Genomic DNA, 23,817 nt, shown 5'->3' on the forward strand with positions numbered 1-23,817 from the left:
AGACTCATCAGACCAGCAACTGTCCACTGGGGAGCTCTTGCAAATTGTAGCCTTTTTTCCTATTTGTAGTGGAGATGAGTGGTACCCGGTGGGGTCTTCTACTGTTGTAGCCCATCCGCCTCAAGGTTGTGTGTGTTGTGGCTTCACAAATGCTTTGCTGCATACCTCGGTTGTAACGAGTGGATATTTCAGTCAAAGTTGCTCTTCTATCAGCTTGAATCAGTCGGCCCATTCTCCTCTGACCTCTAGCATCAACAAGGCATTTTTGCCCACAGGACTGCCACATACTGGATGTTTTTCTCTTTTCACACCATTCTTTGTAAACCCTAGAAATGGTTGTGCATAAAAAACCCAGTAACTGAGCAGATTGTGAAATACTAAGACCAGCCCGTCTGGCATCAACAACCATGCCACACTCATGATTGCTTAAATCACCTTTCTTTCCCGTTCTGAAATTCAGTTTGGAGTTCAGGAGATTGTCTTAACCAGGACCACACTCCTAAATGCATTGAAGCAACTGCCATGTGATTTGTTGATTAGATAATTGCATTAATGAGAAATTGAACAGGTGTTCCTCCTTTAAGTGAGTGTAAGTTTCCACAAAAATGTTAAGCAGCAGAACTGTTTTCAACGCTAATAAAAAATAAATGTGTCTTGAGCACCAAATCAGCATATTAGAATGATTTCGAAAAGATCACATGAAACTGAAATTCAGCTTTGCCGTCATCGTAATACATTTTCATATATTAAAGGTGCTCTATGTATTTTTTTCGCGTTCTCTATTACTTTTAAAATAGAAAAGTTATTTTACATTGTAATAATATTTCACAGTATTATTGGTTTAAAAAGCAGTATTGCTTTTAGCTATAGAATTTTAATGTATTTTGCGATTTACAGAATTTAGAAAATGTTATTTCATTAAGCAACTACTTATGATTCTTTTTATTTTGGGGTGAAATATGATGCCATTTTACTTGAATAATGAACGTTCATGTGTCTGAACTGCTAGTTCCGTTCTTTTCACTGATTTCTCTTCATTACTGGCAAGCTGAACAGTTACAGTGAACATAACATGGAGGTCGTGCATTTAAAATGAAGAGAGAGTGAGAGATGAAAGGCTGAGAAATGGCATTTCTGGTCTGGTTCATATGTCTGATATACCTCTGAAGCTAAATCAGCTTCAAGTTGAACTGCTCTCAGTAATTCAATTAATTTATAGCTAGGCTTATTTTTAGCATTTGACATGCAAGTTTGTCCCCTTTTACGTTCTGTAAGTATTCCTTGAAAATCATTAATGTAGTGCAGTATAAGCTCTTAGCTCTTTGAAAAATTAGTCCCATTTCAATTAATATGAGTAATAACGGTTTATTGGAGAAAGGGTGGGGGGATTGTAGTGGGCCTTAGAGGCTGCTGATGGAGAGGGAATAATGCCCAACCCCCAATCATCATAATCCGCACCTAGATTCATTCTTCATCACCTCACCAGAATGTCTTTCCTAAACATCATACTCCTATGTCATTGGTAACCACAATGGGAAATGGGATTGCCGAGCTCTCACTGTCCACCATTCTGTGCACACATGTCTGGTGCTGCACATAGAAGGGTCTAATTGCGAGACAACATTGAGAAACTGGGATGCATTAGTTTTGGGATTTGGAAAGATTGGTTACATTTCATATTTACCGGAGTAATGTGCTGCTATTACACAAACTACTGGAGTTCATGCAGTCAATTTTGTTGAAGTTTTGACAACTTTGTTGAAGCATAAAAATGCTAAATTGAAGCATTTTCACTAGTAGTCTCAGACATTTGGACTTCTCAATATGTTATTGTGTGGAAGGTTTTACTGTTTTAAGTGATTGACAGATACTTTTGTTATTGTGTTTTCTCAACCATGAAATGTCCATTTAGTTGATGGAGGAATGGATTAATTTGTTTGTGAAGACCAACCATAAAAATTGTGATTTAAACGAAGTTCTGTCCCATATAACTTTAAATGTTGTCATTAAGTTTGACAGGTCTCCACAAATTTACTGAGAGCTGCTTCTGTCTCGCATGTCAGACCAACACTGCTGCATCTGAATGGTAGAGGCGGGTGTATATGAAACATTTTTATTACAGAGTGGAATATTAACAGTTGTCATGCTTCACAGTACATGGTTTAATTCAAGTCCTTGATGAAAAATAAATAAGAGTAACAATATTAATTGTGGCTCTTTAAAGAAGGCACTTAATTAAAACAGCTCCAGGCTCATTATCATTTTGTCTGGGAGCTCCACACCACAGTAGGCTACTTGTGTTTGGCTTTACAAATCATCAGTTGTTCAAACTACAAAGTGTGCTAATACGATAAGTTATCTCTGCTAATCTTGTGAAAAGCACTGAGACTCCAGGGATGGTTATGTGCCCATAAATTCTTGTTGCTGGCAGATTCAGGGCTTTTCCGCGGCCTCTAGAGCTCGTGGGAAATGTATGCCGGTCCCAGAGAAGTCTCGGTGGGGTCCAGGCTGACGTGAGGGAGCGAGTGGCTGTGTCCGTGAGTGCGTGAAAGCGAGTGGTAGCGCGTGGAGGACGGCACTGGAGATGTGCACTCTTGCTCCGTGGCTTGTTCCGAAACCGCACCTCGAGTCTGGTTTCCAGGTCTTGAGCTGGCTCCTGTTCCCTGCATCCCTCTACTGCCCTTTCTGTGCCTCTCCCAGGCAGAGCTCAGCTTTACTGCAAGAGCCAGCAGGTTTTTCCCCAGGAACACCGTGGACACCCGTGGGTCCCTGAACCACAGCATCCCCACCCCTCTGGGCACGAGCGTGAACACATTAATGGTCACCAGACTGAGCCACGGATAGATAGCCTCCTTTCGTGTCTCCTGCAGCCCAGGCAGCGCAGTGGCACCCAGCTCTGTGAGCGACACGCACGGCAGTAACAGCAACAGCACGTAACAGTAAAAGAATACTATACCCTCAACCCAAAGAGGAACCCCTACGCTGCCCTGCACCTCCCACAGCCCCGCTTGCAGATCCAACACATCAAGCAAGTCGACCACCACCCACAGAAGCCGGCTGCGCACCTCCTGCTTCCTACGAAGGGGAGTCATGTAATCGGCTCCTGTCAGGATGAGGAAAAGCGAGGGTAGGCACACTGAAAGTAAAAGAGTCAGAGTCTTGCGGGCAAGAGGATCCGGGGGTCGTCTCTCCTGTCTGTAATTCTGACACACAAAGAAAAGCTTCAGTTGCAGCAGCGAGAGGAAAAGGAACCAGAGAGCGTTGGCGAAGCCCCGACGGGGAGAGCGAGCCTCCGAAACCACACCGGCAGAAACAAAGCGGAGCGCCAGCAGGAAACACAGGTCACCGAGTGCGACGGCAACACAAGGCCATACTGCAGGACGGACTCCACTGCGAGGTCCCAGCATGCTCTGCTCCAGCAGGTAGAGGTCGACCACGGCCATCGTGCTCACTGTCACCAGAGTAGACACGCACACCTGGGGCGAGGGCAACATGCTTGAAGTAGAAGGAGAAACAAGGACATAGTCAGACTCTGATGGATCATTAAGGAAAGAGATGAGGATGGTTTTAGAGGTTATCCTTCATTTCCTGATAAAGACATGAGCTGCATGATTATGTGCAATTACAAGACCTGGAATATACAGAGAAATGTGCAATTTCTGAGTGAATTAGCTATAAATCTTCAAAGTCTTTGATGTACATGTTAGTAATTCTTTAAGGCAGAACAGTCCATTTTTATGGACTGGGAAAATTGCATGATTTTCTACAATGTTCTCCTCATTGTTTGGCTAAGTTTAAATGGGAGAGTTTTCTACTTTATTGTCGAAGGTAGTTCTGAATGTCTGTACCGAAGGTCTTTATTGACAAATGTAGTTTGCAATCCTTGGAGATTTTACAATTCATGGCATTCCAAAGGCTTGTTTGGTTTACAAAGCTGGTGACATTGAAGGGATTAGAAAGATGATGTTTGTGGCAGTGCTGAGTACAAGCTTTTGCTTGTTTGAGGCAGGGCTTGGTTGGCCTTTTTTCATTACTTCCAAAACAAGCACATCTTTCTGCTTTCAATCTAATGTGTTTTTCCCAATTAATGCCTTGAATATAATAGAATATGCCAAAATCTCTTTTTTGTATCTTTCTAAATCTAATTTCTTAACTAATGAAACTTTAAGTCCTTCGACTTTGGAAGTTTCCCGGTTATTTGCATAGCATTCATGACAACTCTTGTTCCCTTATATTCCAGGGAACCAAGGCACACTTTCAAAGCCTCTTTTCCTCGTGGCTAGCTTTCCATGCTGGTTTTGTCACATATTGCGGTATTTAATGGTCTTTAGTTTCAGTATGAAGCATGACATGATCAAGTCTGTTTCTCTGGCTCGTTTTCTTTGGCCTTTAAAGTGCATTGGCCACCTGCAAAATGGCGACAATCAATCTTAATACTGTCTAAAAGGTGTTGTCATAACACTGCATACTGATGTTGATTTTATTCATGTGTCCTCAAGCCATATTTCAGCAACAGACAGTGTAAAACTGTGGTATTGATTAATATAGAGAAATGATTGTGGGCTTTGTGGTGAAATCGAATGCAGGCCTTCTCAGCCGAATGAACTCAATGCCTGATGCACTATAGCTACTAACCATTTGTGTCTGAAGTGGAATGTCAAAATCTCAGATAGATTACTTTTTTAATAACAAAGTCATTACTGTTGAGGACATGCACAGGGGTGTCAACAGGGTTATGGAAATACAGGGTTTCAACATTTTGTTTTATTGGATTTTTCTTAAATGTTATAACTACATAAAATAAGTTTACACAAAAATGGTTTGGAATGGTACGAGGGAGAGTAAACGATGACAATTGTTTTGGGTGAACTATCCTATCACAACACTTGCTACTTTTAAAGACCCATTAGGTATACATGTTGATACATGGGGAAAAAGTGTTAAATCGTGAGGTGAAATGGAAATTGAATGTGGTGAAAGAGGGACAGAGAGAGCAAGATAGTGATTCATTCCCTTGGCTTTTTACAGACCTAATAAAGTGTTACGGCATGATGGTAATGGTTCATAAATAAGCTGAGGGAAATGAAGAAGGAAAGAGTGATGAGTATAACACAAAAAGCACAGACGACCTGCTCTGGGAGAAAGGAGATGTTGTGTTGATGAGAATGTGAATGGAAATATATTCACAGCTTGGGAACTGTAGAAATTAAATGCATTAAGTGTGCAAGAAAAGGAAGGGAGTATGTTGGTAAATGACCTAGAATGATTAATCTTCTGTGAGCTTGAATGAAAATAGAGTGTGTGTCACTAATATCTGATTTTGACTGCAGATCTTTTGTGTTTCTCTTACTGATTTTCTGCTTTGGAATTCAATTGAATCAAATAATCTCAGACTGAGTGTTGAATTTAGGAGAAGCCACATGCTCCTGAAGAAAAATACACAGGACACCACTTTCCTTTTTTTTAAAAAAAGATAGAAAATAGTTATTTTTGATGAAAAAGGAATTGAAACCCAGAAGGCATGCCTGCAGGTGCAGAGCTTATCTTTTGACTCCACTGTCAGCACATAATTCATTAGGTTATCAAGTCACTTGGATGATACTGTTTTGTTTTTTTGTTTTTTTCAAGGATGAAGACTAGACTTTAGTACTGACAGCCAGTGCATCCTTAACTTTAAGTAATCGCTTAAGGCCACACGTTACAGTCCTTAATGTTATGCAGTTTTGCTTTGTACAAATGGTCTGCGCTTTTATTTATTTACTATGGTGCGATGTACAGACAATAAATTCTTGCTTTTTATAACTAAGTGATTAGATTTTTTATGTTAAAAAGCAATATTTTTCAATTTTAATATGTAATGTGTATTATATTGTGTTAATGATATAATCAAATTCAGTCATGGAATTGTGTAAAAGCAGAAATAAAACAGAATAATTTCTCCATATTTGTTATTACTTACATAAAAATAAAACCAATCGATCATTAATATTTACATGTGTAATTATTTGAACCTGCTGTTTTAAAGTGATGTCACCAAAAAAATATATTTTTTAAATATTATAATAATATAATTTTTTCTTTTTTTACAGAGACGTTTCTCAAAATATCTTCTTTTATGCTCTAAGAAAGAGCAAAAAAGTCACTGGAATGACAGGGTGAATAAATGATGATAATTGTGTGAACTATGTCATGTAATTAATTAAGTGATGTAATTAAGTAGCCTAATGTAATGTAAGACAATATAAGGAGAAATGTAAAAGCTTCTCATAATTAACACTCTAAAGTGATGGTCTAGGTTAAATATAGTGTGATGAATATTGTAAATGTTTAATTACTGTGTGCAAGTGCCCATAATCGCGTCTACCTCTCATTCTTGGAGATGCTCTCTGTTGGACTCGTGCCACATGGCCTCATTTACGAGTAAACGACTGAAAATGTACTTCGGTAATGTGCCATTGAATCATTCCCACACAGAGAATATCATCACAGTGAGAGTATCAGTTCGCGAAATAAATGGCATCATCTGCCTTGATGCTTGCAATTGTCGAGCTGCTGCTGGCTACTGCAGCACACGTGTGATCATCAGACCTGTGCCTCTTCAATATATCACCATATCGCGACAGGTGTCATTGCATTAGGATACACTCCGAATTAGCAATTAATCTCATCATTGAGCTCAGTCAGCAGAGGAACGGTGACATCTAAAATTTTGAACTTTTTGGACTTGAAGGCTGCATGAATAATTGAATATCAAGTTGCAAGACAGCTCAACTTCATGTAACGTTAAGCATGGAAGGAATGGATGAAGTAGATAGTGTATTTACCCCACAGCATGAAGACTTCACAGAGCAGTCTCAATCTAATGACCAGCAAAAACCTGCAGGCATCAAGACGATATTGTCTGAATCCAGTGTCCGAAATCGCGCAGTAGCCTAATTACACTGTACTGCTTCTCAACAAAACTAAACGTGGAAAATAATCCAGAGAAGTCAACCACGTCACGCTCAAAAGCTACATTGTCCATAGTATAAGCCCCGACGTGTAGTTTATTCGGGCGAAGTGATGAGGAAAGCAAGCCTTTCTGCCTCCTGACTTTCTTTGTCGCAAAACCCTTATATAATCGGCATGGGGTCTATTCCGTTATCACGACTCGAGCAGGCTCCTTCCCGCTCCATAAAGACTCTCAGGCGGCTGCGATGAAGGTTTTTGCGGGCTGAGCAGTAGAAGTCGGTCAGAAGTGCGTTACTAACTGCTGACTCTGTAACTGAAGACGTTTTTCCGAGTACCTCGATGTCGTCTTCATACTTCACTAACGAAAGGGCGCGAAACAACGCGGCGCGAGACAGTTTATGATTGCAGTGTGTCATTTGTAGGCAGCTTACGTGCACCAAGTTGCACCCCTCCCTCCGAGCGCTCTCCAACTCAATGCTTAGTTGCTTCTCTTTGAGCCTCTTGGATTTCACTTCAGATAGCGGGCGGGGATATTTGAATGCTTCGTGCATATTGCGAGTCACCATCCGGATGGGTCCGTGCTGCTAATTACTGCTGCTAGTGCAATCATTGCAATGATAATTATATTGTTCTAGCCTGGAGGAGAAAACAACACCCCCGTCCCTGCTGTTTGTTAGTGACGAATGATTGTGTGTTGTGAGATGAACTAGAAGGCGCTTTCAGATTGGTTATGTGATTTTCATGCAATTACTTTATTTTATTATCTTTTAAATCTAGAATAACTAATTGCAAGGACAGTCCTGGGTTAAATGCCTGACTGAAGACAGGTGTTCATGGATTGCATTGCAAATGAGCTGCAGTCTAGGGATGAATAAGTCTAAATTTGAAACATGTAGCCTAGCCTATATATATATATATATATATATATATATGAAGAGTTCAGATGCAAAAGCCTCTAAATGCCATTTGAAATTTTCTTCTTTAATGATGATTTTTATCAAACTTGTTTATTTAAGTTCAGTAATTTCACTTAAATAACAATGAATAGGTAATTATCATCACCATTTAAGTGAAATTACTGAACTTAAATATACAAGCTTGATAAAAATCATCAATAAAGAAGAAAATTTCAAATGGCATTTAGAGGCTTTTGCATCTGAACTCTTCATATATATATATATATATATATATATATATATATATATATATATATATATGAATGTAGGGTACTTTTATATCAGTGTAAAAGCTGATTTAATAAATAAATAAAAGCTTATTTATTTTTTGGTCACAAAGACCTACAGTATACTCCCATGCTATGTAGCCTAGTTAGCGTTGTCAATTGAGTCCCTTTAAAATGAGCAAAACGTTGTCTGTTCCTGCCTGAGAAATTAACATTTCTCCCATAGGGTGTCGATGCTTATGTTTTAAGATTTTTTTAAAAAAATGTTAGTTTCCTGTCTGTCTTTATGGGTGTCCACCCACGCCTAGAAATGTTTAACTTTTTTGAGACTTAAGGGGCCAATTTTGTAAGTATTTGTTCCCTGAGACACTGATCTGTTTGGTCCTGATGAACAGGTTTTTCAATGTGTTTGGCAATTCCAGTGAGCCAAACAATCACAATTGTTGACATACACCTAAACATGGCTTCCTAAATAAGACATTTGTTAGAAATTATTAATAAAATTATGAAAAAAAAATATGAAAAGCTTAAAAATGAAACAATCTGTGAACATAATGTCCGATATAACAACAGTGCTGTCTGATTTGACATGCACTGATTCCATTGGAAAACAATACACATCAGTCTATTTTAATTATGTAGAATAAGGAGGAAACTTATTAATACGTTTGAGGTGCTCTTGCATGATCAGAGCACCAGTATAACTGGAGATTGAGCTAAATCTCATTATCTGTTAATTTTTTTTCCACAACTGCTCTGACTGGGCAGTTTCCACTCTCTTTATTGAAATGAAAGGTTGTATCTTTTCTTCACAATGTGCACCTCATCTATCTCTTCATGGTGAAGGGTCATCTTGGAGTTTTAATCAGCCAGATGGGAAAGAAAGGCATAGAAGCCAAATTCATCTTTCTTGTCACAGTTTGCTATACGCACCACTGGTTTCCAGACATTTTCCATTCCTTGCCTTCAAAATTTTTTTCGCCTTTGTTAGCTCCACCCCCTACTCCACTCTATCTCTCCATCTCTATCGCCTCCTCTCTCGCTCGCTCACTCCCACAGTCCCTGTGGGGCTGAAGTGGTTGAAGGTCACTCTGATCTGGCTAGATTTCAGCACGGAGGGAGTGAGAGAGGCGGAGAAAACAAGACAACAGAAGTCCAGCAGTGCACAGTCAACACTTTCTCCCCCATAAAGTTGGTAAAGACTTCGAAAAATGCCTTTTGGAAGTGTTGCGGGCCTGATTGGTGCCCCAGGTGTGCACTGGCAGAAGCTTGTCCCAAGACATTCCTCACTGCATCCATCTGCTACGCATTAGAGCACTTAGCTGACACCACACATGCTCCAGCCACAGCAAAACAATATGTCTTACTGACTGGAAGATTCTCGCAATGAGCGCACAAGCTAGTGCTGTTTTTGATCAATCCGCACATTAACTTCCTGCTTTTATGTCTGGAACTTAAAATAGCTACAAATCTTACTATTAAAACAAACCCTGGCGAACTGATAATGATATTCGGTTAATTATCAGTCTGCCTTAACTGGAATGTTGCAGAGCTCTGATAAGATGCGATGTAATTCTCTGAAGAGTGGGTCTGAGGAATTGAGCTCTCCTTCAATAACATACGTTTAATGAAATCTTTTCACACTCGCTGATTTCCATCAGACTTTGGACATTGGCACAGATATGGCTCTCTCAAAGCATTTATTGTCCTTTTTAAATTTTTCTATGCCTCATGCTGTGTCTCAGACCTTCACCCTGCATTTTATTATCTGTAAATAAATGTGTTCTGCTTTAATTAACTGATTTCAAGTCAACAATCCGCCATATTCAAGGACAGAGTGGTTCACCAGCGCGGCGGCACACTCATTTAGAGGCACAACATGTTATTTTTGCTTCCAACTGAAGTATGTATATAGCTATCAATATTGGCTGTAAAACTGCACCGTAAAAATTGACCCGAAAATAATGTGTCCCCAGTAGCACGTCTTGCCCTGTAGCATTCGCTTTGAACACATTAATCATCACTGCATATACTTAAAAAAGAGAGTGATGTGTTTTTAAATGTGAGTGAAATTACAGGGGAATTTGGGATGATCAAAGATAAAGCCATTCTGACAAACTTTTATGTTAGCGTTCCACAATGTCTGATGCAAACATTCTGTGATCGCTCGTGGCTCAAACAAATGGCTAATAATTCTCTGTGCACCCACAAAATTAGGACCCTTCCCTGTACTAGGCCTTGTCCATTCCTCTTCTGAAGTCTCCAACTACCAGACCGGCCAAAGCGGTTGGAGGGTATGAGGCTAATCAGCTGTATGACGCCCTTATGGTGGAGGAACGTAATAAAATGGGAAGAGTTCAGCGCATTAAATTAAGGAAGGGGAACTGGAGTAATTAATTAGAGTGTCTCACACTGCAGAGTTTAATTAACCCCTCGTCTACACCTCCCACCTCACCCCCATCCTTCAGGACGCTGGCATGGGCAATGAATTGCCCGTCCTTGGGTGCCAGGGGCGATTTATCCTGCCTGCTGCCCCGCAAGGCCACGTGTCCTGTCATGCTTGTGTACACACACCGTTTTTTGCACTTCTGTTTCACTCACTGTTACATATCAGTTCACGCAAGGAAAGAACATGCTGTCCCATGTCCTCTAAATCTTACACTGAGAGAGTCGTCTGAAAGAAACTGCTGTTACGGTCTCTCGCTCGCTTTAATTCTTCATCTCGTTCTTTCTCCATTTTACTCTTTATACCCTTTTGTTTTGTATTGTCTGTGATGTAGAAGGATAGTCCAACCAACAATAATAATTCATTCATCATTCTGTCATCTGCGCACTATCATGTTGTTCTGGTTCTGAACCTGTATGACTTTCTTACATCAAACACAAAAGAAAAATTCTCAGTACAATTTTGTGACACAAAACTATCTGAAGACTGCATGAGAACGTAGAATATAACGCACAAATGTTTATATAAGTTTAACAGCTTAAATAAAATATGGCCAGGTTTCACAGACCGCGCTAAGATTAAGCCATTGGAATGGCAGTGAGATATTTTGAGATATGTCAGAGCAAGTTGCTTTGAGTTAAAACAGCTCAAACATGCGTTTTAGTCCAGTACTTGGATTAAGCCTTTTCTGTGAAACTAAATAAATAATATGAACTACGTAAAAAAGTGAAAATTAGAAGTGTTTCTTTGGCAATTAACTGAAATAAAATAATTTGAAGCACTATGTTTACTAAAACTAAAATTGAGATAATTGTAAAGCCAAGTGAATATATATATATATATATATATATATATATATATATATATAAACTATATATATATATAATAAACAACTAAACAAATGTACAAATAAAAGCTAATTCGAAATCTCAATAAATACTATAATACTATACTATGATTTAATGATACTTTTATATGGTGCTTTTGTGTGATTTTTGAAGCTTGAAACCTTCAGCTCCTTTTAATGCTGTATGGAAAAAAACATGGAAAACTTATTATGTGTTTTATAGATTTCACCAAAGTCACACAATGACATTTAGAATGACATAAGGGTGAATAAAGATTTAAATTATGGCACAATTAAACATTGGTGCTCTAATAAGTGCCTCATTTTGTTGTAATTTATTTTTTTATATATCAGTCCCCATCACTGGAGGTCTTTTGTCCAACATCTTCTATCCTCTTAACTGACCCATTCAATGTTCTGTTCCTTATGAAGTGTTAACAATTTTAATTTGCTTAATTCCTTATTCATGCATTTAATTACACAGGTTTTCACTTAGTTGGAAGTCACACTGTCCTCTAATGCCATCTCCTCAGAGGCTTTGCAGTGAAGTGATTGAACCACTTGAACCCACCACTGCTTCTTTCCCTTTTGCTTTTTTTTTAATGGAATGAGCTCACAGCCCTCACACATACATTCTTTATTCATGCCGGTCCCCTATGGCTTCTCCATACATCAGAAGCCTTTCACCCGCTTTTGTCAAATGGATCTCCTGAATGTTAGAATTGATCTTCATTATTGTTCTCATAGGGGACATGACTTGAACAGAACACTGTTCTTCTGTGTCCTGCAAATATAAACGCATGTGTGCAGTATTATTAGAAGCACTTAAGTATGTGGCCCTTCAAGCTGTTACTTCAGCTATCTGAAACAACGATAACTTTCCCGGTCTGTTCTCACTCTTTTTGTCATTCATCCATGTCTGCGGCCATCTCGTTAAAAAGAATTGCTGAAGCTGAAAGCTTAATAATGAACCAAATGCAAAGTGGGATAACAGATGAAAAGAATGGAAAAAGGAAATGTTTTGTGAATCACAAATGCAGTCGGATGCAGATACAATGCACAACATATATTAGATGGGGTTTTTAGTCTGGTTAAGTCATTCAGTCTTTTAGAGTTACTTTCTTACACAATTCAGGCAGGATTTGTCTTCCGTCGGGACCTTCACTGTGAATGGCTGCTTTATCCTAGAGAATATTGATATGATAAACACTTAATATTCATCTGATATAAATATAGTGCAGTGTCCAAGCTTGGTAGCACGCCCCATCAAGGTGATGTACTGCCGCCATTTTGTTCTTCGCAGACCTTATCAGACACTGTTGAAGAAGGAGGAGGTTTAATTGGACCGCTTCAATTCTGGATGATTAGATCTTCGGTTTTAGAGAGCTAGACTGGCAATTTGGCCAGCACTTGAAAGGGAATGTATCTGCCATTAAACGCAAAGCGTCTTGGTCATCCGGAGCTTTATTCTGTAAAGATTGCCAGAGCAATCTTCATCTTCGAGCCTTGTCCTTTCAACCAACAACAGATTTCCATTTTTATAATGGCCTCTTATGATATTAAAAACGCTACGTAAAACGCAATTGCTACAGTCTCTTCCATTTGTATCTTTTTTTGGCACAGTTTGAATGACGTGTGATGGAAGTATACAGACATACTGATCAGACACACATTTCATCCTTGTTGCCTTCCTGCCACCCCCCCCCCCTCCCCCCATCATCGTACGACCTCTTCCTCTCAGATCTGTCTGACATCCTGTTTGAACTCCCTTTCAGACCAAAAACAAAGACTTTAAAGGGAGTTATAAAGCAGTAGGTGCAAAAACCGGAGTGGAAGCGGTGTGGAGCAAGTGTATTCACAGCAAGGGTTTTTGAGGCTCTCCTAACAACCTCGGTTTAATATTAATCCATATTTAATTAGGAGTCACCCACCGCTTTTCTTGTTCACTAAGACGTGTTCTCGTTGAAGTTGGGCAGGCTTGAGGAGATGCTTGTGGGGTTGACATGGGATTACTATTAATAAGCAAGTCAGGAGGGAGATAGGGTGCCTGCCATTCAGCGCTTTTGTTTTTCATTTCATTTGTGATCAAATTGAAATTGCTGAACGGTAATACCTCTGGAATTGTTGGGGAAATATTTGCTGTTCCCGCATGGCAGTGTTTGCTTTAACTAATCTGAAAAGATTGCATCAGTATTTATAAGTTAGGATCAAACAATGATAACTAAAGTAAGTCCTTTGCAAATATACTTTATGCCAAAAAGTGCTGTTTATCTTGGCCTGTATATCACATATGGGAGGTAAGGTAACTTCGACTTTCGCAACTTCGAGCTCACTTTGACCAAGAATGAAAGGTCTGACTGATATTTTTTAATGTCACCAAACTTTTAATTTTATTTTAACATGCTGTTTGAGTCAGTTTTGTTTATCTGAAATAATTGGCATGGTTGTGCAAAATTCAGAATTCTATTTCACTTTATCTGTTTATAAGCTTTTCTTAGTTAAAAATTCCAGTTATGATTTTATTTGAATTTCAATTCATTTGATTTCTGAATGCCACACAGCCCTGGTTGATACCCCAATGGGCTCTATGCACAGAGGTATTTCCGGTGAAGGTGTAAGGATGCTCGATAACTTCCGCCGATCGTAGAGTCCAATGCAAAACCAAGAATTTATATTGAATTTTATACTCCATGGTTATACTAAAGAAACGTTAGTCACAAAAGCAGATAAGACAGACACCCCTCGTTGTGTTTATGCTTCTTTTTAAAATTATATTAAATAAACATAACTATATGTAAAATTACATCTAAACGTATGTACGTTTCGTTTCAAAGACAGGAGGACAGTAAATTTTGAAGACTCTTCCATAATCCCGTTTTCCTCCGCTTTAATCTCCACAACTGGAAATGGACGAGCATCCTTGCGTCAAATGCGGAACTTATGTGTGCATATAGCACATAGAAGAATGTAAAAATATATATATATTTTTAGTAGGTGCTCCAAACAAAAAAACTGATGCCACTTACTTACCAGTTTTGGGCATTTTTAGGGCAAGATCCATGGCTTTGGTGTCTAGTTATAACCAGTCTGATAATTGCAATAGCAGCCTTTCCTAAAAGATCAGAGTCTGACTGTTAAATACAACTCTGTAACATCTACCTCAATATGAAACAAGTGCACCAGTCACTGTGGATCCTTTGAAAAGTTCAAGTGCAAGGAAAACTTTTACAACTGTAATAAGATTACAGATTAGCAGTCGTCTCTGCAGTCAACCCACAGAAAACACTCATGCTCTGGTGAAGCCGCTCAGGAGAAATGGCAGCCAGTGTTGACTTAATGTCAGCTATACATTTAGCTTTCTGCCTGGCAAGGGCCAGGAAAGAGAATCTAATTTATCTGGAGTCTCAGAGGCATGATGACTGCCATACACTGACATTACACACACGCACACACATATACTCGCACCCTTGGGTAAATAGGCTTCCACCAGCCCCTCTCGTTCACTTTCTCACTCACTCACGCAGGCATCCAAGCATGCCGAGGCATTCACAGTGCACCAATGAGTTATCGAATGATTGACACCATGCAGCCACTCTAAATGGATATTGGTATTCATCAAAAGACTGCCACGATGAATAACAGGCTGAAATGTGTGTGGTTCTAAACCTTTCTGAATGTTTTTCCTATGCCTTCTTTTCCAGAAAGGGATTCCCATAGGGTCTTTCTGCAAAGACTTCAATGAGAAAACCAAAGACCTGAAAGAAGGCATCCCTCTTCCCATCAAGATCAATGTGAAGGTAATGTAACCACTAATTAGGAGTACTGTTGTCGTTTTCTCAATGTCAGCACCACTTTACCAATCAGTCACAGATGTGACATCTTGGGGGCCTCATAACACACCTTATTGCTTTCAATCAATCTTGCTCTCGTTTGTTTTGCCGCTTGTTTTCTCAGTTTATGAGTCCCCGGGGGTGCTCGTTTACATTCGCATCTCAGACGCATTAGCAAACAGCATTAGATGCTTCTCGAATGCCAAAGCGCGGATTAGGCCTTCTACTGACATTATGATCAAATGAAGGTATTGAGCGAAGTGGATTAAACAGATGAACAGAGCTTTCTCAATCTGAGCGTGACTTGTAAACGAGGAATAGTCACTGATGCGGCGTATGCAATGTTTGTCTGGCCTAGGTTTATCTCCCCACTCACCTTTTCAGGGAGCTTCAGCACGTTTATTATGATGTTTTGTCAAGGACACACTTTCCATCATTGAAGTCAAAGACCGTGAATGTACTCGAACTCAAAGTTTCTTGGAGAAATTGGGCCGTCTGATGGATCCTTCACTTTAGTGCATTAGCAGCTTTTTTTTCCCTGACACATTTTAGTCTTTGTTTCCCTCGTATAATCTTTCTGTCTTTTCTAATCTATTCTCACCCATTTTTCACCCGCCCTCTGTAACAAAATGAGCGGTCTAGCACTTTCTCCTCATATTCTCGGTCTCTTAAATAAAGATGGATTGAAGGCTGTTAGTAATGCTTGCCGAGTCGGCGACAAAGCGCAGGGGAATTTGAGCAAAGGCCCATTTATAAAGGTTGTGAGAAATGGCTTTTTATTACGGAGGGGTCATTGATCTCAACTTTTAAAGTGGCCCGACTGTGTGAAATTAGTTCTCATTACAGGTTTCTATCTCTTTTACATTAAAGAACTGTTGAAAACTAAGTTGTGTCTAAGCCATATGGGAGATGCCATTGCAGTCCAGACGGGGGTGCAGACATTGTGAGGAAATTATATGACCACATTATGCTCCGGCACTGCCACCCAACCCAGTCTAGGGTGTTTTAATATCTCATGTCTAATGCGCTGTCTCAGTCAGAATCCAAACACATAATCTTTTCTTCTGGGATGATTAAGTTGGTCTCCGTGGTCCACTTCTGCCACAGTTTGAATCTAGAGGCTTCATAAAGTAGAACTAGACATCTTCTGCAACAATGTCACCTTCATCTAGCTCATCCCTTTGTGTTGTCCTGTCAGCTGTGCTTGCCCGAGGGTAGGAATTGTCAGGCTTTGTTGTTGTTGCTCCTCTGCAGGTACATCAGCTCTCGTTCCAGGACCAGCTGCAAGAAATTTTCAGAGGGAGAGAGAGGAAAATGTGCACCTCCGTGCTGTTGCCATTCATCATTGGTTCTTTGAATACACATGCAACGGCTCACTGTGATTTGACTTGCTGACATGATTGTTTCTCATCTTTTTTACAATGATAATAAATAAGGTCCAATTCTTACTATTAAGTAGTTGCTTATTGGCATGCATATTATCAGGATATTAGCCTTTGATTAGGACATAAAGCAAGCACATATTAATGTCTTATTCTGCATGACCATATTCTACATCCCTTAATCCTACCTAATACCTAAACTTAAAAACTTTTGGGTGTGGTGTGTGGTTGCTAAGGTGCTCTCAGCAGCAGTGTTGGGAGTAACGCATTACAAAAGTAATACATTACAGTAACATATTACTTTTTGCTGTAACGCAGTAGTGTAAGGCATTACTAATCAATTTTCAGTAATATTTTACTCGTTACATGTTCAGTGAGGCTTGTATTACAGTTGTATTACAGTGAGGCTTGTTCAATGTTCTATGGAGACTGGAGAGCCAACCCTTCCTCATCCGATTTGCGCAGTGTAATTAACAGAATTAGCCTACAAAAAAAAATATTTTGCCTCCTATTTTTTTGTCACGCATGAATGTGTGTCTTTTCCCTAATATTGAAAATAAAACATACACTGATATTTGTCTAATGTCTGGAGTCCTTTAAGGAAGTAGCCAATATACGTTTCAATACATTATGTATTTTCGGAGAATTTTTATTTCAAGTTTTGACTGCAAATGTCATGTCCATAATGCTGGACTTCCCCAATTTTAAATAATTTATCCTCAACTAGTTTTGTGGTGTATGTCTACGTATTTTATAATGTTAACTTCAAATAATACTAATAGCCTAATTTAAAGATAAGGCAGCATTGGATCTGGACGGTAAGGAGAATAACGCTGGAGTTGGAAGGTGTGTCGCGATTCTGTAGGTTCGTGGATCTGAGTGCGGCCAATCGCGATTTCATATTGCATATCATTAGAAGCCCCAAAGTTAAGTTCTACTTAGTTATTTTGGTGAAAGTAACTCAAAAGTAATACATGAGTAATGTAACGCATTACAATTCTGAGACAGTAATATTGTAAGGTAATGAATTACTTTTAAATAACAGTAACAAATAATACCTAATGTATTACAGTTTGGAAGTAACTTGCACAACACTGCTCAGCAGTGGTTGCTTGTGTTATGACTCGGTTGTTGTTGCGGTTCTGGTTGTTGTTGTTTTTCTTTGGTTTTTGTAGGTCTTATTAGTGACTGGGGCATGACTTAAGCACACCTGAATCTCGTCATGGCACCTTATTTAAACAACGTGCAGTTGTTAGTTGGGGCCGTTTTACCAGACCTGCGCTCCAGTTGTGAGAATATTGTTTTGCATCCATGCATTCGTTCTCACGACCAGTGTTGTGCAAGTTACTTCCAAACTGTAATACATTAGGTATTATTTGTTACTGTTATTTAAAAGTAATTCATTACCTTACAATATTACTGTCTCAGAATTGTAATGCGTTACATTACTCATGTATTACTTTTGAGTTACTTTCACCAAAATAACTAAGTAGAACTTAACTTTGGGGCTTCTAATGATATGCAATATGAAATCGCGATTGGCCGCACTCAGATCCACGAACCTACAGAATCGCGACACACCTTCCAACTCCAGCGTTATTCTCCTTACCGTCCAGATCCAATGCTGCCTTATCTTTAAATTAGGCTATTAGTATTATTTGAAGTTAACATTATAAAATACGTAGACATACACCACAAAACTAGTTGAGGATAAATTATTTAAAATTGGGGAAGTCCAGCATTATGGACATGACATTTGCAGTCAAAACTTGAAATAAAAATTCTCCGAAAATACATAATGTATTGAAACGTATATTGGCTACTTCCTTAAAGGACTCCAGACATTAGACAAATATCAGTGTATGTTTTATTTTCAATATTAGGGAAAAGACACACATTCATGCGTGACAAAAAAATAGGAGGCAAAATATTTTTTTTTGTAGGCTAATTCTGTTAATTACACTGCGCAAATCGGATGAGGAAGGGTTGGCTCTCCAGTCTCCATAGAACATTGAACAAGCCTCACTGTAATACAACTGTAATACAAGCCTCACTGAACATGTAACGAGTAAAATATTACTGAAAATTGATTAGTAATGCCTTACACTACTGCGTTACAGCAAAAAGTAATATGTTACTGTAATGTATTACTTTTGTAATGCGTTACTCCCAACACTGCTCACGACTAATCAACATTTGATACTGTCATCTCACCTAATGTCGCATCGGATTCAGGTGTGACATTTGGGTGTTCAGGGTGGAACTATGCGCCAATGACTAAACACTTAATATGCAATGCATGCTCATGACGTCACCATTTTCCACATTCACATTTTTGTAGTTTACACCGAGACAACAATGGTATTGTTTTCAAAAACTTTGAAATCTGTTTTCAACAATTTGCATTTCAGACCCCCAAAACACCATTTTAAGAAATACAATAGTGATAAAGAAAAGAGTCAATCATACAGAAAAATTACCCAAAAAATTAATATACTCTGCTTTTTATCTGTAGTATTTATGATGGAGGAACAGGTCCCCTCAAAATGAAAATTGTCATAATTCACTCAGCCTCATTGGTTCCAAAAGTGTTTGACTGTTTGACCGAGTCAGTATGAGTCATGTGCTATAATGAATTTCATTGTATATTTGATTTTAAAAGAGTAGTTTGTACATTTCTGCTATAAATATCCTCTTTGGTATTCTACGGTCAGATTCTGGTTTCTAAAGACATGAGGTTTAGTAAATTATGATAGAATGTTTATATATTGGGTGAACTATCCCTTTAAGACATCCCTCCATTGCCAAACAAAGGGAAATGTATTTTTATAATTCATTCTTTGAGTCCTACAGGCAGATTAGGCCCTAAAGCTTAGAGTCCTCTCACTATACTGATGAGCATTCGACAGGGATTGAAGATTAGCCTGAGCTACGTGATCTTTAGCTGCAGGGGGTGTGGGCAAATTCTGGTTGAGTTTGCAGCACAATACTTGCTTTAGGCTTGAGCCGGATGGCTGCAATGCATTTTAGCCAGGCTGTCTCCCCAAGTCAGACTGCCTGTGAAGTCCCAGTTGTCCCATTAAGCTGTCTGCTGCACACTCATTGTTTTTGAGCCTCTCTATGCAGACTAATCCCTGCCTTAAAGCATTGGTTTTGGCAGGCCTGACAGTCGAGGGTGTGTGCCGGGGGAATGGAGGGTGTGGATGCATGCGCCTGGCTTCACTCGACTCGACTTTGAGTTTATGAGAGGCTGTCAGAGTCTATGGATGACAATGAGATTCTGTCAGGCTCCAGAGACTCTATTGGATGCTATAGGATTTTAGCTCTTCTCGCACTCGAACAGAATAGTGTTTATGATACCACCCGCTATGTGCGATGAGACTGAGAGACTGAGACCGATAGCTTGATGCCCACAAACCCAAAAACGAACATAAAATTTCATTCCCACAGTCTCAATAGATAATCATCAAAAATATAAATTCATCACACAATCCATAATGTTTTAGAATAACTGCAGTAGATAAGGGGGTTCTCAAATAGTGTAAGCTTTTATTCTAATGTGTTTTTATGTGAATTTATTTTACCTTTATTTAGATTCTGTTCAAACAACATGGGTTTTATTCACATTTCCATCTTTTGATGGAAATCAAGGATTCTTTTTTGTTGTTTTTGAGGGATCAGCAGTTGCAGTCCTGGTTCACTTAGTGCCTTAGGCAAAATATGACACCAATGGGGAAAAAACACTTCTTAAAGGGATACTGCACTTTTTTTGGAAATAGGCTCATTTTACAACTCCCCCAGAGTTAAACAGTTGAGTTTTATCGTTTTCGAATCCATTCAGCCGATTATTTTTGATATTTAGAAGAATATCAGTAACCAGACAGTTTCTGGTCTCATTGACTTCCATATGATATAGTAAAATGAGCCTATTTCCAAAAAAAAGTGGAGTATCCCTTTAATGACTTTACTGATTCTTTATATGTGTAACATACTAAACAAACTTGCCACTGAACTTGACAGCCAGGGATCGCCGTGCATTTTAGTTTGTATAGAAACCAGCAGAATTTTCTCGGGCAATTAAATTGATTGATTTGCCTTATTTATATAATGTACTCGCATCAGATAATTTATTCAGTATCATATTGTTCCTTATTTATTTGAATTTATTTGTATGTGTTGTCTTATTTTCTTTATGCTCTGTGAATTTTATTACATCTCATATATGCATGTATACTTTTAAGTACATATAAAGTCTGTTTAAAAGTCTGATGTAAAATTGTGCTGACATTTTGATAATTCATTTAGTATTCTGAAAAGGAAAGTCATTTAAGTGACATGAGTGAAGGTGGGGAATTTAAGCAAAGTTTAATGGAAATTCAAAGCAAATAATCTGCAGCATTTACAACTCAAAGGCCGTACCGAGAAATTTCGGTCTTTTTTTTTTTTTTGCTTTAATTAGGCAAACGCACATTAAAATGATCAAATGGTGACAGTAAAGATATTCATATTAGAAAAGATGTCTATTTCAACTAACTGCTATTCTATTAAACAATTTTAACACTGTCAATATTTTCTTTTCTTTTTTTCAACTGGCTCTGAAATTGAGGAACCTGGGTCATTTTGAATGGGCATGACATTTCTGAGCTTACCCCTCTTTTCTTCCCTCAGTCGGACAGGACGTATGACTTGAAAATTGGGAAGCCCACTGTATCTTACTTCTTGAAACAGGCCGCCGGCATTGACAAAGGAGCTGGAAAGACTGGTAAGCGAACCCTATTACGAGCAGGGCAGCTGAGGCAATACATCCTTACTTCCATCTCTCAGCAGTCTATTTGTATATCTTGCCACTGCCTTATGTTTCAGTAATGGACAGACTCCCCCCTGCGGGGTGTTTTGGTTCAGATTGAATTTTTTGACTGATGATATATTGATGATGAGTAGCACTGGAAGGGAGCCGTGCAATTACTGAGGGGAACTCTGTGGTGAAGGTGGCATTTTAAAAAAAGGAGAATTATGGATTTGCCCCATTTTCATATATACCACTCCACCTCAATTATTCTTTCTTATACGCCCGCTCTTTCCCTCCCCCTCTTTCTGTTACCTCTCACCTTCACTCCATCCCCACTTCCGATTTGCTCAATCATGACCAACCACACCTCCTGCTGGTTTCTCTTTCTGTGCTGCTGTGTTTCATCCCCTCTCTTTCTCCTCCCGTCTCGTCCCTTCACTTTCCTGTATCTTTTAGGGCATGAGATCGCTGGTATGGTGACTGTGAGGGCGGTATATGAGATTGCACAAGTCAAATCGCAGGATGACAGTTTTAAGCTGCAGGACACCTCTATGCAGAACGTTGTCAAGAGCATCATCGGTTCCGCCAGATCCCTCGGCATCAAAATCGTCAATGAGTGAGAGTCCTTCAAACTTCATTCTACCACATTATTTACAACATACAATTCCAGCAGGGAAATGTTTGGATACACTTATTTTCCATTTTACAACAATAGTAATATCTTCAAAGCTAGAGAATAGCAGAAGTGGATGTTATGTTATGACCAAAGACATTAAAACAAATACGACTATTCAAATACTACGGGGACAGTAATGTTTGGGGACAGTAATGTTTTTTCTGTTTTTATGACAGTAATGGTTTCCTCAAGAATATTAAGCAGCACAACTGTTTTTAACATTGATGATAATGGGAAATGTTTCTTGAGCCGCAAATCAGATCACGTGACACAGAAGACTAGAGTGATTATTCTGAAAATTCAGCTTTTATCACAGGGATTTTAAAACATGTATTTAAAATTTGAATAATATTTTACAATATTACTGTATTTACTGTATTTTGATCAAATAATTGCAGCCTTGTTAAGCATAAGAGACTTTCTGCAAAACTCACCAATACCCAGACTATTGAATGGTAGTGTAAATAATTAAAAATTGAGTTTTATGAGGACATTTAATCATTTATATACAGAGCAATGCTTTCTTCATGTCTGGTCTCTAACACTGAGGTTTAAACATCCATCTTTTCCTTGTATAAATATTTCAGACATCCCACCACCTAGTAAAGACCTTAATAAGAGATGTGAATAAGTAATGGCTAAAGAAATCTTACTTCACACTCGCCAATTACTTTCTTGTGCTCATTTATGCCATTTCTCATGGTTGAGAATTGAACTTGATTTGCAGGCTTTTAAAAATGAATCATAAAATTCATGTTATGTATAATTAATGCTTTAATAACACTGAGAAATTGGGATGGGATGCTGCTAGCTTAATTATTGACACTATTCATTTGAGAAGTATTTGCTTGACACCTACCAGAGCTTTTTCCATCCTGAGTCTCTGCGACGTCAAATGTCATTGCACCATTGAAATCTGGTGACATTTTGACAGCCTGTTCTCTTAGCAGAGTCTGGTCTTTTTCGTAAACCAAAGCTCTTTAATAAATGAGCCATGTCACCTAGGTGCAAATGCTCAGACCCGTCATTATACTTGAAGGAAGAGCAAAGCTCGCCTTGCATTTCAATCGATCGCTAGAAATGTTTGAAATTCTAATGTGTATTTGTTGATATGCCTCTAATCTCCGTCTTCTCTGTCCTTCTCTTCTGTCAGCATGTCACCGCAGGAGTACGGGGAGTTCCTCCGACAGCGTGAGGAGAGACTGAAGGCAGAAGCGGAGGCAGCCGCTGCGGAGGCTGCAGTAGTAAAGAAGAAATGAAGAGCTGCTGTGTGCTAGCTCTCATTACAAAACCCCCATTCACACGATTCGTCCCACTATTCAGGATGTTTTTCTAATAAAATGCTGCTGTTTTGCATCCAAAAATATTGAAGTGTATTTTTTTTTTCTCAGTATCTGTCGTTGTTGACTCTATCCAGACTCCTGCCTTTTTTCTACCTCCCCCTCTTGCTCATTTCTTTTCTCTGCCTCCTAAATCCCCTTTTTCAGGCCTGAGCCACTTTCACCTACTCCTTCACTCACCTTCCATCTCTTTTAGCCATATCTGGGTAATAATTCAGGGTTTTTTATAACTGCTGTGTCTTTGACATCTGTGGAAGTAGATTGCTCTTTGGCAACTGGGTGAAACTTGGGTTGACATGCAAATGTCAAAGCAGAACATGTTTAGTACTTATTTTAAGCACCCAAACTGGTAGAAAAGTTTGTCTCAATGCAT

The 23,817-nt window shown here is 38.9% G+C and overlaps 2 protein-coding genes across 2 annotated transcripts in view; one reads left to right on the forward strand and one right to left on the reverse strand.

The window, feature by feature from the left end:
• Positions 1–23,460, forward strand: part of mrpl11 (mitochondrial ribosomal protein L11) — a 36,471-nt gene extending 13,011 nt beyond the window's left edge. Inside the window, exons 3-6 of the mRNA XM_039665662.2 lie at positions 15,129–15,224; positions 21,308–21,401; positions 21,885–22,044; positions 23,258–23,460. Of these exons, the coding sequence (XP_039521596.1) occupies positions 15,129–15,224; positions 21,308–21,401; positions 21,885–22,044; positions 23,258–23,363 (456 nt within the window). The 3' untranslated portion in view covers positions 23,364–23,460. The remainder of the gene's footprint in view (positions 1–15,128; positions 15,225–21,307; positions 21,402–21,884; positions 22,045–23,257) is intronic.
• Positions 2,100–7,346, reverse strand: tmem265 (transmembrane protein 265). Its single transcript, XM_039665661.2, has 2 exons — positions 6,825–7,346; positions 2,100–3,495 (listed from the first exon to the last, which is right to left on the reverse strand). The coding sequence occupies exon 2, from the start codon at positions 3,492–3,494 to the stop codon at positions 2,454–2,456; it is 1,041 nt and encodes a 346-aa protein (XP_039521595.2). The 5' UTR covers position 3,495; positions 6,825–7,346; the 3' UTR covers positions 2,100–2,453.
• Positions 23,461–23,817: the final 357 nt, after the last annotated feature.

This window comes from Pimephales promelas, chromosome 9 (assembly GCF_988280905.1).
Source record: "Pimephales promelas chromosome 9, fPimPro1.hap1.1, whole genome shotgun sequence".
Lineage (NCBI taxonomy): Eukaryota > Metazoa > Chordata > Actinopteri > Cypriniformes > Leuciscidae > Pimephales > Pimephales promelas.